The following is a 14,641-nucleotide window of genomic DNA, read 5'->3' as shown; positions in this document are numbered from 1 at the left end:
AGCATGTGTGAGATTTTCATGGCTTTGGCACTCTTGGCCCTCATCTGGGCCAGGGTACGAAGCGGCCCGGACCCGGCGACCCTCTTGGCGGAAAACTGGGTTAATGTAATGCATACATGTGCTACAGCAAGAAGAGGAAGAGAATGGGAGGAGGAGATGGAGAATAGAGGCAGATGATGGGCTGCAGTCTCTTTTCCCATCTCTCTCTCTCTCTCTCGCTCTCTTTCTTTCCTTATCTGCGGCTGACTAACGGTGCGAGCAGTGACAGTAATCCCTGGCTTACCAAAGATAACGATTCAGATTTAGACTAACAATAAAAGGTGGGGCTTTGGCTTTCTTATACTTTTGGAATATATTAAAATATTTGCTAAACTAACAAAATCTGGCTGTGGCTCACTGCTTATTTACCCTCATTAACTGCGCTTCTGTTTTACTCTTCCCTCTTGATTCAAGGTGAAGCCTTCCCTTCTTTTCCCACTCTTTGAGTTGCATAGTTGGTGGGCGGCTGCCACCGAAGAGCGCTCTCTGGCAGTGCCACACCTTGCATTAATACACTGATTTTCCACAGCTTTCGATTTGTGTGTGGTTGTCTCTTTGTCCTTTTTGTTTTATAATTTTCGTGTACTCTTCTCTTTGTTTTTATATGATTTATGTTTTGTGACGTTCCCGCCGCTACCGCTGCCGTTGCCGCTGCTGCTGACGCTATCTATGTCTCTGTCTCCATCCAAACATGGCGCACGCACACAATTATACTCCCACACAAACATCGACGCCGACGCCGACGCTGACGCCGACGGTGGCTGATGAATCAAATGCATTGTTAATACACTCTCACACACCAACACAAACACACGCACGCAAAATGCACTGCATGCACAGGAGGAAGCTCCGTTTGTTTTCGTATTTCGTTTTGTTAATCCGAAGACCCAAAGCAGTCTAAGTACTCAAAATTAAGGCAAAAAGTCAAGAGAGCAAACGAGCTGAAAATATTCAGACAAGATAAGAAAAGACAGAGAATTTAAGCAATGCCCCAAGCAGAGGGCGGCTATGTATCGCTACCGGCTGTGAATGGCAATGGCAGCGCCATCTATCAGTCGACCACCGAGCCCTCAGCCCCGCCCTCTGTATTCGAGAGTGTCAAGCGGGTGATCGGGCAGGCGATCAAATCGACGCCCGGGGACAGCGAGGAGTTGTTGCGCTCCGAGCGCCAGCCGGTCATTGTTGGCGGTGTCAGGTAAGTGGTGCGAGGGGGGTGGCCCACCCGCACATATCTAGTGAATTCCCAAGGTGTATTCTGTACAAGGCAAGGCCCCAGAGTAGCCTCCTGCCATCGCTCCGGCCACTATCGTGAGAGTATAAGTACACATTGCGCACTGCTCCTACACTCACCTCACTCTTAATCACACAACTCCCGTTCCATACACTCTCTCACACGCACACGTACTCGCACTCCCACTTCCCATTACTCTCACTCTCTTCCCACTGACCTCCTTGTCCTCCTCCGGCCAGCTACCCGCCCTCTTCCCGCTTAATTGTGATTGCATGTCTTTTGCTTTTGATTGTTGCTCTTGTTGCATTTGTTGTTTCTCTTTTTGTTCTTTTTGCACATTGCATTTGATTTGATTTGGCCACAAGAAATACATAAATATATCCTGGACATATCATTACCGTTAAATCATCCCCCACATCCCCTCTAAAGACCAAAAGTGGGGTTGTTTGGGGTTAGCCATGACTCAAGGTCGCCGATTTCTGCAGCGCAGTTTGCACTTTTTCCGCCTTACCGCGCGCTCTCTTCCGCTCTGCCGCTCTGCCTGAAAGTTTTACAGTTTTGTCAATACAACAAACGTAGACGAGAGCAGAGCTAAAGCTCCACTCAATCCACACTCCCGAATCGTCGGGGGCCGCGACAGCGGTTTAGTTGGACGCCAGCCGCGGTCCGACCCATATTCGTTCTGTTTCTGTCCGCTCTTGATCTGTGCCAGATCTCAAGTACAAACGATTGTAAACGAGAGCTCGGGCACTTTCCGCTCAGTGCAATGCACTTATCCATGGGTCAAACCGATCTCAGCCGGTTCGAACCGGTTAAAACAGGGCCTGGCACCGGCTTGAGTCGAGCTGTAAGCTGAGAACTCGAAGTCGAAGACGAACACAAAAACAAATAATAAACAGCAGATTAACTGGCAACAGTCAATCTCTTTCATTTCTCCCCCATTCTCTTTCCCGAGAACCATTTCCCCCACCGAAAGAAAGAGTCTCAGGAGTGGAATTGTTGGGGTAAAGGAATCGATTCTATTCAACTAAAAATTCCTGTGGCCTGTAATTAGTTGGTTAAATCTGTCCTTGAATGGATGGATAATTGCCCTGTGGTCAGTGGCTGGAACTTTCCACTCGCCGCAGCTAGGCTCTCTTCAATTACCTCCTATGGGGGATTACCCAAAGCTCCATTCGGGGATAATCACGTAATCAATTAAAGTCTGAATTTCATTCCAATTAAATCTGTCCTTAAAAGCGTAGTTGTAGCAATGGCAAGAACTCCATACGAATAGTTTTTATACCCGATACTCAAAATGAGGGGGAACGTTGTGAACGTAGTCAGTATGGCTCTCCTCCGGCAGACGCCGCTAATATTGAACGACACGACTAAGAATGCCTGCGAGAGAGACAGAAAGTCAGTCTGAGCGTGACGTCGGGCGCTGCGTAGCCACTGCAAATTTATTTCTTGCTTTTGGCTACAAAAATGATCCGATCTGATCCAGATTCAGCAATCTGATAGATATGGTCATTATCTATGATTCTGCGTTTTTAGTTTTCTCGAATGTGCAATATTGTGGGAATCTCAAAGAGTATTAACGCTAGAGTAACCAAATTTGGTATCCGCACTCCTGTTAGATCTCACTATAAGACGTATATCTCAAAATTTTCGCCCCACCCCCTTCCGCCCACACAAAGGACGAAAATCTGTTGCATCCACAATATTGCAGATTCGAGAAAACTAAAAACGCAGAATCATAGATAACGACCATATCTATCCGGTTGCTGAATCTGGATCAGATCAGATAATTTTTATAGCCAAAAGGAACAAATCAATTTGAACTGGCTACGCAGCGCCCGACGTCACGCCCAGACTGATTTTCTGTCTCTCTCGCACGCACTCTTTGTCGTGTCGTTCAATATTAGCGGCGTCTGCAGGAGGAGAGCCATACTGACTAAGTATCGGGTATAAATGTAAAGTTGCGGTGTCCGCAGCAACTCACAACGTTCCCCTCGTTTCTCCTCATATCCTGGGGGATTGCCCTGTGACTCGGCTAAAGCATAATCACGTAGCCAATTAAAGGTGATAGCCATTCCAGCAATTCCAGGATAATGAGTCCACCTTTCTCCAAGTTTCCCTCCAGACCTTCCTCTCCCCCGCCACTACTTCAACATTAACTAATTGAGTTTGGGGCCCGTCCTCGCCTCGCAGTAAAACTTTGTTGTTTGCCAAAAAAGGGTGGGAGAGTAAACAGAAGTTGTTCTCGCATTCCAGCTCTCTCTCTCTGTTTCCTGCTTCAAAAAGGTAGCGGAAGTTTAAGAGAGCGCTGCTCCGAGGGGAACGGTAAATTATTATGGCAGCAGCTGGGCTCATATTTCTGGCGCCACTTGTTTTTTCCACCAGACAACTGCCACATCCCACATCACACATCGTCATTTACCCCGAACGACATTGCGTGACTCATTTGGTTACGTTTTACGTAACGCAAAGTGACAGCCCCTCCCCCATCAAAATCCCATTTCATTCATTAAGCCGGCGAAATTACTCTATAATAGTCTTCCTCTCTCTCTCTGTCTCTGTCTCTCTCTGTGCCTTTCTCTGTTAATATCCCCTAAGAATTACTCAAAAGAAATATATCTATACATACATATATCGAAAGAGGTTTCTTGCTGATTTTTCACATACATATGTACGTATAACCAAAGACTATACAATACCAAGATGTTGCATGAGCGACCAAAAACCTGTTCTATTGCTGGTCCTAACATTAGTACCCAAAAGTCACGAAGGAGCGCGCGGGGTTTCAATTCCCTTTTCGCCTGTACTTCGTCTCTACCGCGACCCCGCTGCCCATCGGTTTCGTCTGTTCGGCAATGCCTTCACCAGCAACGAAATAATTCTGGACTCTCGAGCCTCAGCACCGTCGAAGCGTTGGTCGCGGATCGCCGATGTCTTTGGAGCGGCACAGTGGGACCTTTGACCATCTCAGCTTGCTAAATTAGTTAATGAATATGAGTTCAATAAATATTTGCACACTGAAAAAATGTTAAACTTTGAATGCTTATATCTCCTAAACTAAAACTATCTTGAAAATTCGATTGGAAAATTCTCTATTAGATGCGTACATTAAATTTATCTAAAGCACTCATACAATTTTTTGACTATTTCGGCTGAGTCCCCACTGTGCCGCGCCAAAGACATCAGCGACCACGCTGCCCTACGGTTTCGGCACGCAGACACTGACATGCTTTCACACCGACTCGACGCTGACCGAGGCATGATGCAATTATACAAGGTGGTCTCGTCGGGAGCCGAAGTTCGTTCGTGTTGTCCCTTATCGTCAGTGCATTCTTGCTTGTTGATAATGAAGGTTGTTCACGGACGAATTCTTTGATATATTCTTAACCCTTATGTCCCGACAACAACAAAATTATAAAAAGCATATACAAAAAATACCACAGAATTAGTAGTAATCTTTATATATTATGTAAACGAACATTTTAATATAACTAAAAATGTTGAAGAAAAATTATTAATGGCTGCATAAAATTTAAATATTAATATATCAGTAAAATCATTTTATTTTAAAATTTTAAAACCCACGGGCCTGTTAAGGGTTAATCAACATCAACATATACCGTCTCACTCACACTCACTATACTACGTTAAGGGACTAACTTTTGCCGACGAGACCACCTTGTATAATTGCATCATGGACCGAGGCATTGACGAAGCCGAGTAGCATTTCGGAGGCGAAGGTAGCGTAAAAGAGAATTGAAGTACTAGCCCCGCGCGCCCGTACCATGAAGCGTCAAACGAAAATTGAAAAGCTTTGTTCCTCATGCAACATCTTGGTATTGTATAGTCTTTTGTATAACCATGGAAAAGTCCTCAAAGAACTGCCTAGAGTTTGTGTTTTTTTGGGTATTCTTTGCTTGCATGCTCATAGACTCTCTTTCAGAGACCGCGACAAAACTGGTAAGACTCTGAAAACCAAGATGCCTTCAGCACCGACACACACTGCCGAGGAGGCACACCTGCTGGGGTAAGCAAAGTCCACCGATCCCAAGAACCAAGAACAACAGCCCAAGCAGCGACCGAATCAGATTCCCCATGAACCTACGTATATACCCCTAATATATATTGTATATCTCAAATATACACACCGTAAACACTGTAACACTCTTACACTATCACACAAGTTTAGAGTTTTGTTTTATGTTAATGTTAATTTGTCACACATTAGAATTTGATTTATGAATATCTCTGCGAGAGACAACAGTACATACTCGTAACCCGTACGTTTGTAAGTATTTTTGCCTAGATTTGAGTTGAGTTTGAGTTTTTGGTTGTGTGAATTGCAAGCAGACGATAAATAGAACTAAGCCCTATAAACAGCATCTTTCTATCTCTCTGCCCTAACCCGAATGTTGATTGACCGAACTTCTTTCGTCTTGATTTGATTTGAGTTTTGCATTCACTATAAATACTATACGATACATAAACATATACTGTATGCCATATAGAGCGTAGTCGAGCAGCGAGAATATGCCGCAGTCCTCCCCGATTTACATTATCGATTAGCATTATTAGTAGCCTTTTAGACCAGTCCATAGATAAGGATGCACCCAGAGCCATAGTCCGACTGGATGCCAGTCCATGAACAGCTGCCGCTTTAACAGCTGCTGCTCCTGCTGCTGCTGCCCAAAACCCCACTAATCAATCAGTTGATTCACCAGGAAACAGACTCACTTGGTTACTAATTGCATCCCCGCTTTGTCATTCCTCACCACAGCACCATGCCCGTTGACCCCATGGACGACATCGAACTGCGCTCCGTGCAGCTGCACTTCCCGAACGCACGAGGCTCCATCCTGGAGGCCTGCGACCAGCGCCGTGTGCCCACAGACAAGGGCGACATACACGTGGCCATACAGGGCGATACCTCCAAGCCGGCCATCGTCACCTATCATGATCTGGGCCTAAACTGTGAGTACTGTTCTTTAAACTGAAGTAAGCTCCAGTCTTAGAATACGTGCTCGCACAGATGCCACCAGCTTCGCTGGCTTCTTCAACTTCCCAGTGATGCGGGGCCTGCTGGAGAACTTCTGTGTGTACCACGTGACGGCACCCGGCCAGGAGGAGGGTGCCCCAGCATTGCCAGAGGAGTAAGTCCGAAATTACCAATCACCTGGAAATATCTCTCGCTAATGCACTCGATCTTCATCCAAACAGCTACGTGTATCCAACCATGGATGAGCTGGCCGCCCAGCTGCTGTTCGTGCTGGCGCACTTTGGATTGAAGTCCGTGATTGGATTCGGAGTGGGAGCTGGAGCCAACATCCTGGCCAGATTCGCCCACGGCCACCCGGACAAGGTGGGGGCACTGTGCTTGATCAACTGCGTGTCCACGCAGTCGGGGTGGATCGAGTGGGGCTACCAGAGCTTCAACGCCCGCTTCTTGCGCACCAAGGGCATGACTCAGGGCGTCATTGACTATCTGATGTGGCACCACTTTGGACGCAATCCGGAGGAGCGTAACCACGACCTGGTGCAGATGTATAAGCAGCACTTTGAGCGTGCCGTCAACCCGACTAACCTGGCCATGCTCATCAACGCATACATCCATCGCAACGACCTGCACCTGGCGCGCACTCCGCCAGGCACCCCGGGCACGGAGACGGCGGCCACCACCCTGAAGATGCCTGTCATCAACATCACGGGTTCGCTCTCGCCGCACGTGGACGACACGGTCACCTTCAATGGTCGCCTGGACCCCACAAACTCGTCCTGGATGAAGGTTTTTGATTGATTATCCTCTTACTGTGTGGATTTTCCGATTTCTGACTGTCGATTCCTTCTGCCTTTCAGATTTCCGATTGCGCTCTGGTGCTCGAGGAGCAGCCGGCTAAGCTGGCCGAGGCCTTTCGGCTGTTCTTGCAGGGCGAGGGCTATGGTAAGTGTTAGAACACGCACACTCCACCACAACAACATCAACCAACTACTCCAACAACAACTGAACAACCTCAGCAATCTCTGCTACAATCTCAGCAATCTATTACCTACTTACTACTCCCCTCTTAACTATCCACTACTCCCCTCTTAACTATCCACTACTCCCCTCTTAACTATCCACTACTCCCCTCTTAACTATCCACTACTCCCCTCTTAACTATCCAATACTCCCCTCTTAACTATCCACTACTCCCCTCTTAACTATCCACTACTCCCCTCTTAACTATCCACTACTCCCACTACTACTACTACTACTACTACGACTACTACGACTACTACTACGACTACTACTACTACTACTACGACTACTACTACGACTACTACTACGACTACTACTACTACTACTACTACTACGACTACTACTACTACTACTAGTTCAAGAACCAGTCCAATTAGGCACCTAGCCTAGACCCTGCAATCTATCACACCCTAGATCCTAGACACACAGAATCCAAGTCGCCTTCTGGCCTTACCCAACCTAAACCTTACCCTAAACGGATGAGATTCTTTGAGAATCAAAAGCTTTTCAAACCTAAACGAAACAACAAACCAAAGAAAAACTAATTTTAAACAAATTGTGCAAAATTTTATATCTAAAAAATTTAAAATTGGAAAAAAAACATTGAAATTCGTTCGTATTATGTTGAAGAACCAAAAGTATTTGTACGCAAGAAAAGTATTTCAAAATAAAAATCGAAAAGTTGTTGAAAATCAATCGTTTACTTTCTCTATATACAATATACATATAACCCCCAACCCCCCCAAAACTTCCCCTAGATAGGGCCAGACCATTCCCACGAACACACAGAAACCGATGAAGTATACCCCAATTCAATACGAACGCCAAATGCATTATCGCATCAACAGAAAAAACAAGATATTTCAATATGTTCATTACTTTGTTTTTCATTTCTTTTTCCTTTCTCCAAAACTGCTTGTTTTTGCTAAAAACCAACATACCAAAAAAATATATATATATACAAAAAATACGACAAAAAAATGCAAAAAAACTATACCAAAACTACCGAACAACACGCCACACGAATCCAAATGAAAAACAAACCAAAAACTATATATCACACGAAATTGCACTCTCAATCAATTACAAAACCAACCACATCCCCCATGCCACGCCATGAATATGCACACGACCTTGGGTGCCACACATTCGATTTTATGCCCCAACCATCCATCTGTCCATCCATCCACCGGCCTGGTCCCGGTCTGGGTCTGGTCTCTGATGCCCCGAAAAAACAACTGTGTTCTTTTGCACTCTAATTCTGATTTTCTTTTCGTTTCGAAATTCGTTTCCAACCAACAAACTATATATTCTCGTAATCTAATGCCCGTTCTCTATAATTTCAACAAAACAACAAAATATAATAAACGCATATATGGTATGTATATTTGTACACCCGCCCGCCGACCAAAACACACACACAAAACATATGTAAATACCCAACTGTAGCATCCGAGAAGCCCCAGTAGGACGTACCAACCCCCAAGGCACAGCGCAGTAAAATACCGATACAAATAACAAAACCGAAATTCTAGTTGGAATGCATTTAGTTAATTAAAATAATTAATTAAATTAATTAATTAAATTAATTAATAAAATAATTCAAATTAACATTCGTATATTCGTAAACACACATACAATATGTACTTATAAAATAGTAAAAATGTAGAGTTTAAAGAACAAAAATACTCTCAAGTGACTTGCATTCGCCTGCACACACGTAGATTTTGGCTTTTGACTCCCGGCTATGCCAAACAGTAGAGTACAGGGCCGCCTGGCACTTGATGCTTTGACGCTTTTCCAATGCTCTTTGATTTTCCCCCCACACAAAACACATCCACTGACCCACCCACAGACCCACCCACACACCCACCCACACACCCACCCACACACCCACTCACACACACACAAGAACACCTTAATTAGAATAAAAACCTATAATTTATTTGATGTTTTATTTATTTCATTTATTTACACGCAAATTGAATAAAAAATACAACAACTACAACTACAATTACTACAACAACAAAAAATAATTGTAAAAACCCCCCACAAAAAGCCGTTGGCACGCTCCAAAAGCTGGCACGCAAAATCTCAATGGCGAGTCGGAGCAGTTCCACACAAATTGAGCTTAGTGTGCAGTGAGTGAGAAAAAGGAGAGAAAGCCCAGGAAGAAAGCTTAAGAGAGATAGAGCAGGAACAGCGGTGTGACGGCAGCACAGACTCCCCCCGCCCCCACCCCCAAGAAGTAACCGGAGGGGCCCTAGAGTGAGAAAAATTGGATGTAACCACACCCATAGAAACAACTCCCACACACACCCACACACACACACACACACACCGAAGGAAATGCACACACACGCCATCTCGAAATAGTAACGGTACAGCAAGAAGTTGAAGCTTTCCTTTCTCCCGATCCGGGGAGTCCCCTGAAGCTTTTCTTTTTTCGTTTGTGTGTGCTCTTTGTTTTTACGTTGACCTTTTATATTGATTATTGATTATACATACATATATAGTCGTAAGAGATCTAAGAAGCGGCAGCAGCATTAGTTTTCACTTTTATTTGTTGTCTACATAAATATTTACAATAAACGTATTGCCTATGTATGTATGTATATGTTCGATACATATTTCCACCATGGTCTTGTTTTCTTACTTGTTTATTTTCCTGCCCCAAAAGTCGAGCTGTACCGCACACATCAACACATTGCCACACCACACCCCCACGCAGCAGCCGCAGCTTACAGCGCCCCATGTACGAGTATTTGAAGCAATAAATTTATATGTACATACTTTCTACAAATATACACACAGACATTGCTATTATATACATTCAACCAAAATACATAAATACATACAAAAGTATATGCAAAGAAAAGAAAATAACAATAACTGAAAGTGTAAGCTTTTGTTGTATATCTGAGAACTCTGAATAAAACGAACAACGTAAATTTCAAACTGTGACGAACCCTGAAAAGGAACTAGTTCCAGTGATTCGAAACGTGTCGAGTCGCGTCTCTTTCCCACAGCATCACCGGCAGATGGCGCCCTCCATTCAGAAAATCCTCCCCTCATTGTCAGATCGACTCATCAACCAGAGCAACGATTGTCGCCGCATCATCCTGAATCAGTCATCAATCAAGATGCACTCCACACACACACACACAGAATGTCCAAAAACATCACACGCCTACACAGACCTCTTTTAAACAGCAGCAAATCCCTAGAAAGTGTATAAAGAAACACCCATCAAGAACAACCAACCAACCAACCAGTCAATCAATCAATCAGTCAACCAATCAACAACTTACATGCTCAAGAGTAACATAACGTAAATAACTACTACCTTCCCCTCCAAAAACAACCAACAATCAACCACTAATACTGCCACAGCAACGCCTCTTTCGACGCCGGCGAGCTCCCCGTGCGGCACCAAGTACCACACTTACTCCTCGATATTCTTCGCCAACTTCCGGGAGCAGCAGCAACAAGCGAGGGAGGAGTGCGACCGGGAACGGGAGCATGATCGCCAGAGGCAGCTAAATCTCCGGATTGGCAATCGGCTACGCGAGACGGCCATCAACTGTACCAACAACGGATCTGGAGCCGGAGCCGGAAACGGAGCCGGGGACAATAACAGCGCCGACGCCAGCGAGGAGGAAGAAGACCAGGAGAACGGAAACGGAAATGGCAACCGTGCCTACGTCACCACAGACACATCCGGCACACTCTACTACGGCACACAGAGCAACAAGATACGCATCACCGAGAACCCACTGCCCGAGCCGGTCAGCTCCTAGATTGTTACGACCTACTCCTACCCTTCCCACAACCAAGAGAAACCAAAACTACGCCACACCAAGGTACACTAAATAGATGGTCAGGCCTTAATCCACACACTGTTAATGTTGTTACAAGCGAAAAGAGAGCAGAAATAATCACACAGCAACAGCAGCAGCAGCAGCCGCAGCGCAGCGCAGCCAAGTCAAGCCAAGCTTCAGAGTAAACTTAAAAGCCGAGCCGTGCTCCAAGAGACACCCCACACTCCACTACACACACACTCACCGCTAGAGAAAAGACCCAATAATTACGTTAACCACCAAAGAGAATACGTTATTTTTTTCGCTTTCCCCGATTATCGATCGAAAGAGAGAAAGAGTGCGGAGAGGCTCTATCGAGATATTTGTAATTTACACTTTGTGCCTGAGCGTTACGCATGCAGTACATAGAACATAGCCCCCACAAGACACAAAAACCCCCCACATATGTATATCCAGCCAGATCGGTACGGATTGGCAGCTTAGGAATCCTTTTTTTGACGAGCTTGCTTAGTTGTTGTGAAACGAAGCGTAACGAAATCAGAAACGAACAATATACAAAAATATACATATACATATATATATCCGTGCACACGGATGGATCGATTAAGATCACGATGAACTCAAAGATTAAAAGCATTTTCGCTTAATGTTAAAACAAAAATTAAAACGAAACAACTGTTAACTTAATCCCAAGAATAACGAAAACGAAAAAGTGTAGCATATCAAAATAACGAAAAATACGAATACACAAATCTCTCAAAATTACATATATAATTATACAAGAACCTACATAGATAAATATTGGACACGAGACCCCATACAACACCAAACACACACACACACCCAGCCACGCAAACATACACGATATGAATATAGAATAAATATATGCATAAATACGAGTATATACATATATGAATAATGACAACTTTTTGCAATAACTTCGAATTCAATTCAATAAAAGTCAAGTCATACAGCCTTTGCTTTTCCCTCCTCTCCTCAGATCGGATGTTTGGGACCCAGCAGTTCCGATATCAGGCGAATAGTCTCCTCCCGTTCCTGCCGCACAAGCTCCGTAACATCCTGACGGAATACCTTCTGCATATCTCTCTGCTGCCTGAGAAAGGCATCGTTCTATTGCTTGAGATACTCCACCAGGTCCTTTTGTCGACGTGAGCACCTCCAGGGGCGTGGGCTCGGTGGCGATCTCGAAGGCATCCTCGTAGTCGTCGCTCTCGCCGGCTGCCCTCAGCAGGTCACAGCTGGAGGTGGAACTCTCGCTGTCACTGTCCGAGAGGAATTCGGGGTCAGCAGCAGTGGGAGCTGGAGCAGAGCGGGCTGGCTTTTGGGCGCTGCGACGCCCGAGCCCCTTGGGGGCGTTGATTAGCTCATCGAACAGCTGGAAGTGACGGGGCAGAATGCGGACATGGCTGAGGCCACCCTTTTTGGCCTCGCGGTAGCGCTTAATGAGGAGGCGGAGCTTGTTGCGCAGCTGGTGGGGCGTTCGCTTGAAGGACTGCTTGGCCAGAATGTTGGAGATGTGCACCAGGGTCTTGAAGTTTCGCTTCTTAGAGCCATCTAGGGCGCGGAAGAAGCCGTTCTCCTTGATGATCAGCAGAAAGGCATCCACTTCCTCGTCTGTCCAGAAGTGGGCTCCTCCACGCTGCGAAATGTCACCGTCCTCGTCGTCGCTGTCGTTGGATTCACTATCGCTGCCACTGCTTATTATGGGTTTCGCATCCACAGCTGCTAGCTCCTCCTCTGTGGGATCAAGTAGCTTTCGCATGGCCTCGAAATACTCGAAGGTGTCGCCTCCGTTCTTGGTCTTGTTGTACAGGCGTCTGAGCAGCTGGAATTTGATGCGCAGCTTGTCAGGGCCTTTATTGTATTGTCTTTTGGCCATTTCCTTGGAGAGCAGCTTAAAAACTTTTGCGTTCCGCTTGCGCAGCAGTGCCGCCTGCAGGCCCATGGATGTAATGAGGTCCAAGAAGACATCTACTTCGCCGTCCACCCACTTGCAACAAATATTGCTGGGCATCGACGACGAGGCATCCATGGCATCTGGAAAGGAATCTCAATGTTATACACTTCCATTATCATTTGGAGCTGGATGACATACCGTCTCCATCAGTCACGATTTCTTCACCATAGCTGCTGAGATTGCTGTCAGTCTCTGGATACTTGTCCCGGCATCCTTGGAGAAGCTCGTGCAGTGCCTCAAAGTGCTGACACTGCTTGCCGCTAAGCATCGCCTGGAAATACTGCCGCCTCATAGCCATGTACTTGATTCTCAGCTGGTCGGGAGTCTTGGCAGAGCCGAGCTGTTTTTCCATTTCCTTGGAGAGCAGAATAAAGACCTCTGCGTTGCGCTTTCTCCCAAGCGGCGTTTGCAGCTTCAACTGGTCGATTATGCTCAGGAAGTGTTCCACCTCCCCTGATGACCACTTTCCATTGTGCAGGTCCAGACTACCAGCCGGGCTCAGCAGGCGGGCGTACTTCTGATCGGATACGTTGTCATCTTCATCCTTTTCCTCGAATGGAATGGAATGTTTGCTCATTTTTTAAATTTAAATTACGTTTTTTTTGTTTTCTCTGAATTCTCGAATTTCTGAATTGTTTACATTTTGTTTATTTTTTTTTTTTTTTTTTTTTTTTAGTATTTAAGTTACCAAGCTACCCGTGAGTAGCGTGGGATTATTTGGCCGCCCGCCTTTTGAAGGTGGAAATTGCCAAGTCAAAGAATAGAAGATGTTGGAGTACTGTTTATAGCTTTACTTCAATTTCTTCGATGAAGTCAATTAGTGTTTGGTACGCGCTGATGTTTTCTTTTTCAAAGAATTTGTAAATATCATTATATTTTCTTAGAGATGGGAGGTTTTGCCTTGTTGTGTTGTACTTTGTACAATTGAAAATTAAATGCGAGGCGTTATCGATACTATCGCATGTATCACATATGTTACTAGGAACTACATGCATTTTGGCGACAGTGTGCCTATCGAATGCGTTACCACTAAGCAGTCTGTTGATTCTTTTAGCGTCAATGGCTTTAAGCTTAGTTTTATTTAGAAACCACGGTTTGGATGATGTTGAGGGGAAAAGCGAGCAGTAACCTCGGTGCTTGATACTAGCAAACTCGGCGTATTCTCTCTCCCATTCTGCTTTTAAGATTCTGTGTATTTCGCACATAGCGTCTTTAAGGTTCCATTTAACCACTGTGTATTTTCCTCGTCTGTGGGCTTCTTTGGCTGCTGCGTCAACTGAAGTGTTCTGAGGGATGTTAGCGTGTCCGGGAATGTAGTGAACCTCTACAGTTCTTAGATGTGGATTTTGTTGGATCTTTGCTCTGATTTTGTAGGCGATTCAGTTATCCTGAATGTTCTTCGCCAGAATGAGGGCCCCGTTTCTGCTGTCTGTCAGGAGCGCGACACGAGGAAAATTGTACAAAATAGCATGGTCTAATGCCTTCTCGATAGCAAGGAGCTCGGCGGACAACGAGGAAAGGGTTTTGTGCGTGTAATATCTATCTAAAAAACCTGT

General features: G+C 45.2%; 2 protein-coding genes across 7 annotated transcripts in view; one reads left to right on the top strand and one right to left on the bottom strand.

Moving 5' to 3' along the window:
• Positions 1-11,845, top strand: part of LOC117192360 (protein NDRG3-like) — a 36,859-nt gene extending 25,014 nt beyond the window's left edge. The window contains exons 2-8 of one of the 6 annotated variants that reach the window (XM_033396997.1): positions 880-1,234; positions 5,214-5,297; positions 6,048-6,241; positions 6,300-6,420; positions 6,488-7,052; positions 7,124-7,208; positions 10,680-11,845. In XM_033396997.1, coding sequence (XP_033252888.1) covers positions 1,026-1,234; positions 5,214-5,297; positions 6,048-6,241; positions 6,300-6,420; positions 6,488-7,052; positions 7,124-7,208; positions 10,680-11,086 — 1,665 coding nt within the window. In that variant the 5' untranslated portion in view covers positions 880-1,025 and the 3' untranslated portion in view covers positions 11,087-11,845. Of the gene's footprint in view, positions 1-879; positions 1,235-5,213; positions 5,298-5,537; positions 5,559-6,047; positions 6,242-6,299; positions 6,421-6,487; positions 7,053-7,123; positions 7,209-8,735; positions 9,155-9,345; positions 9,926-10,679 lie in introns of those variants that run through there. The other 5 variants (XM_033397001.1, XM_033397002.1, XM_033396998.1 and 2 more) reach the window with 5 other exon arrangements.
• A 6-nt stretch (positions 11,846-11,851) lies between these two features.
• Positions 11,852-13,722, bottom strand: LOC108159757. Its single transcript, XM_017293312.2, has 2 exons — positions 13,224-13,722; positions 11,852-13,165 (listed from the first exon to the last, which is right to left on the bottom strand). The coding sequence occupies exons 1-2, from the start codon at positions 13,660-13,662 to the stop codon at positions 12,069-12,071; spliced, it is 1,536 nt and encodes a 511-aa protein (XP_017148801.2). The 5' UTR covers positions 13,663-13,722; the 3' UTR covers positions 11,852-12,068.
• Positions 13,723-14,641: the final 919 nt, after the last annotated feature.

The sequence above is a fragment of the Drosophila miranda genome (genome assembly GCF_003369915.1).
Source record: "Drosophila miranda strain MSH22 chromosome Y unlocalized genomic scaffold, D.miranda_PacBio2.1 Contig_Y2_pilon, whole genome shotgun sequence".
Lineage (NCBI taxonomy): Eukaryota > Metazoa > Arthropoda > Insecta > Diptera > Drosophilidae > Drosophila > Drosophila miranda.
This window is presented reverse-complemented; position numbering and strand designations above follow the sequence as displayed.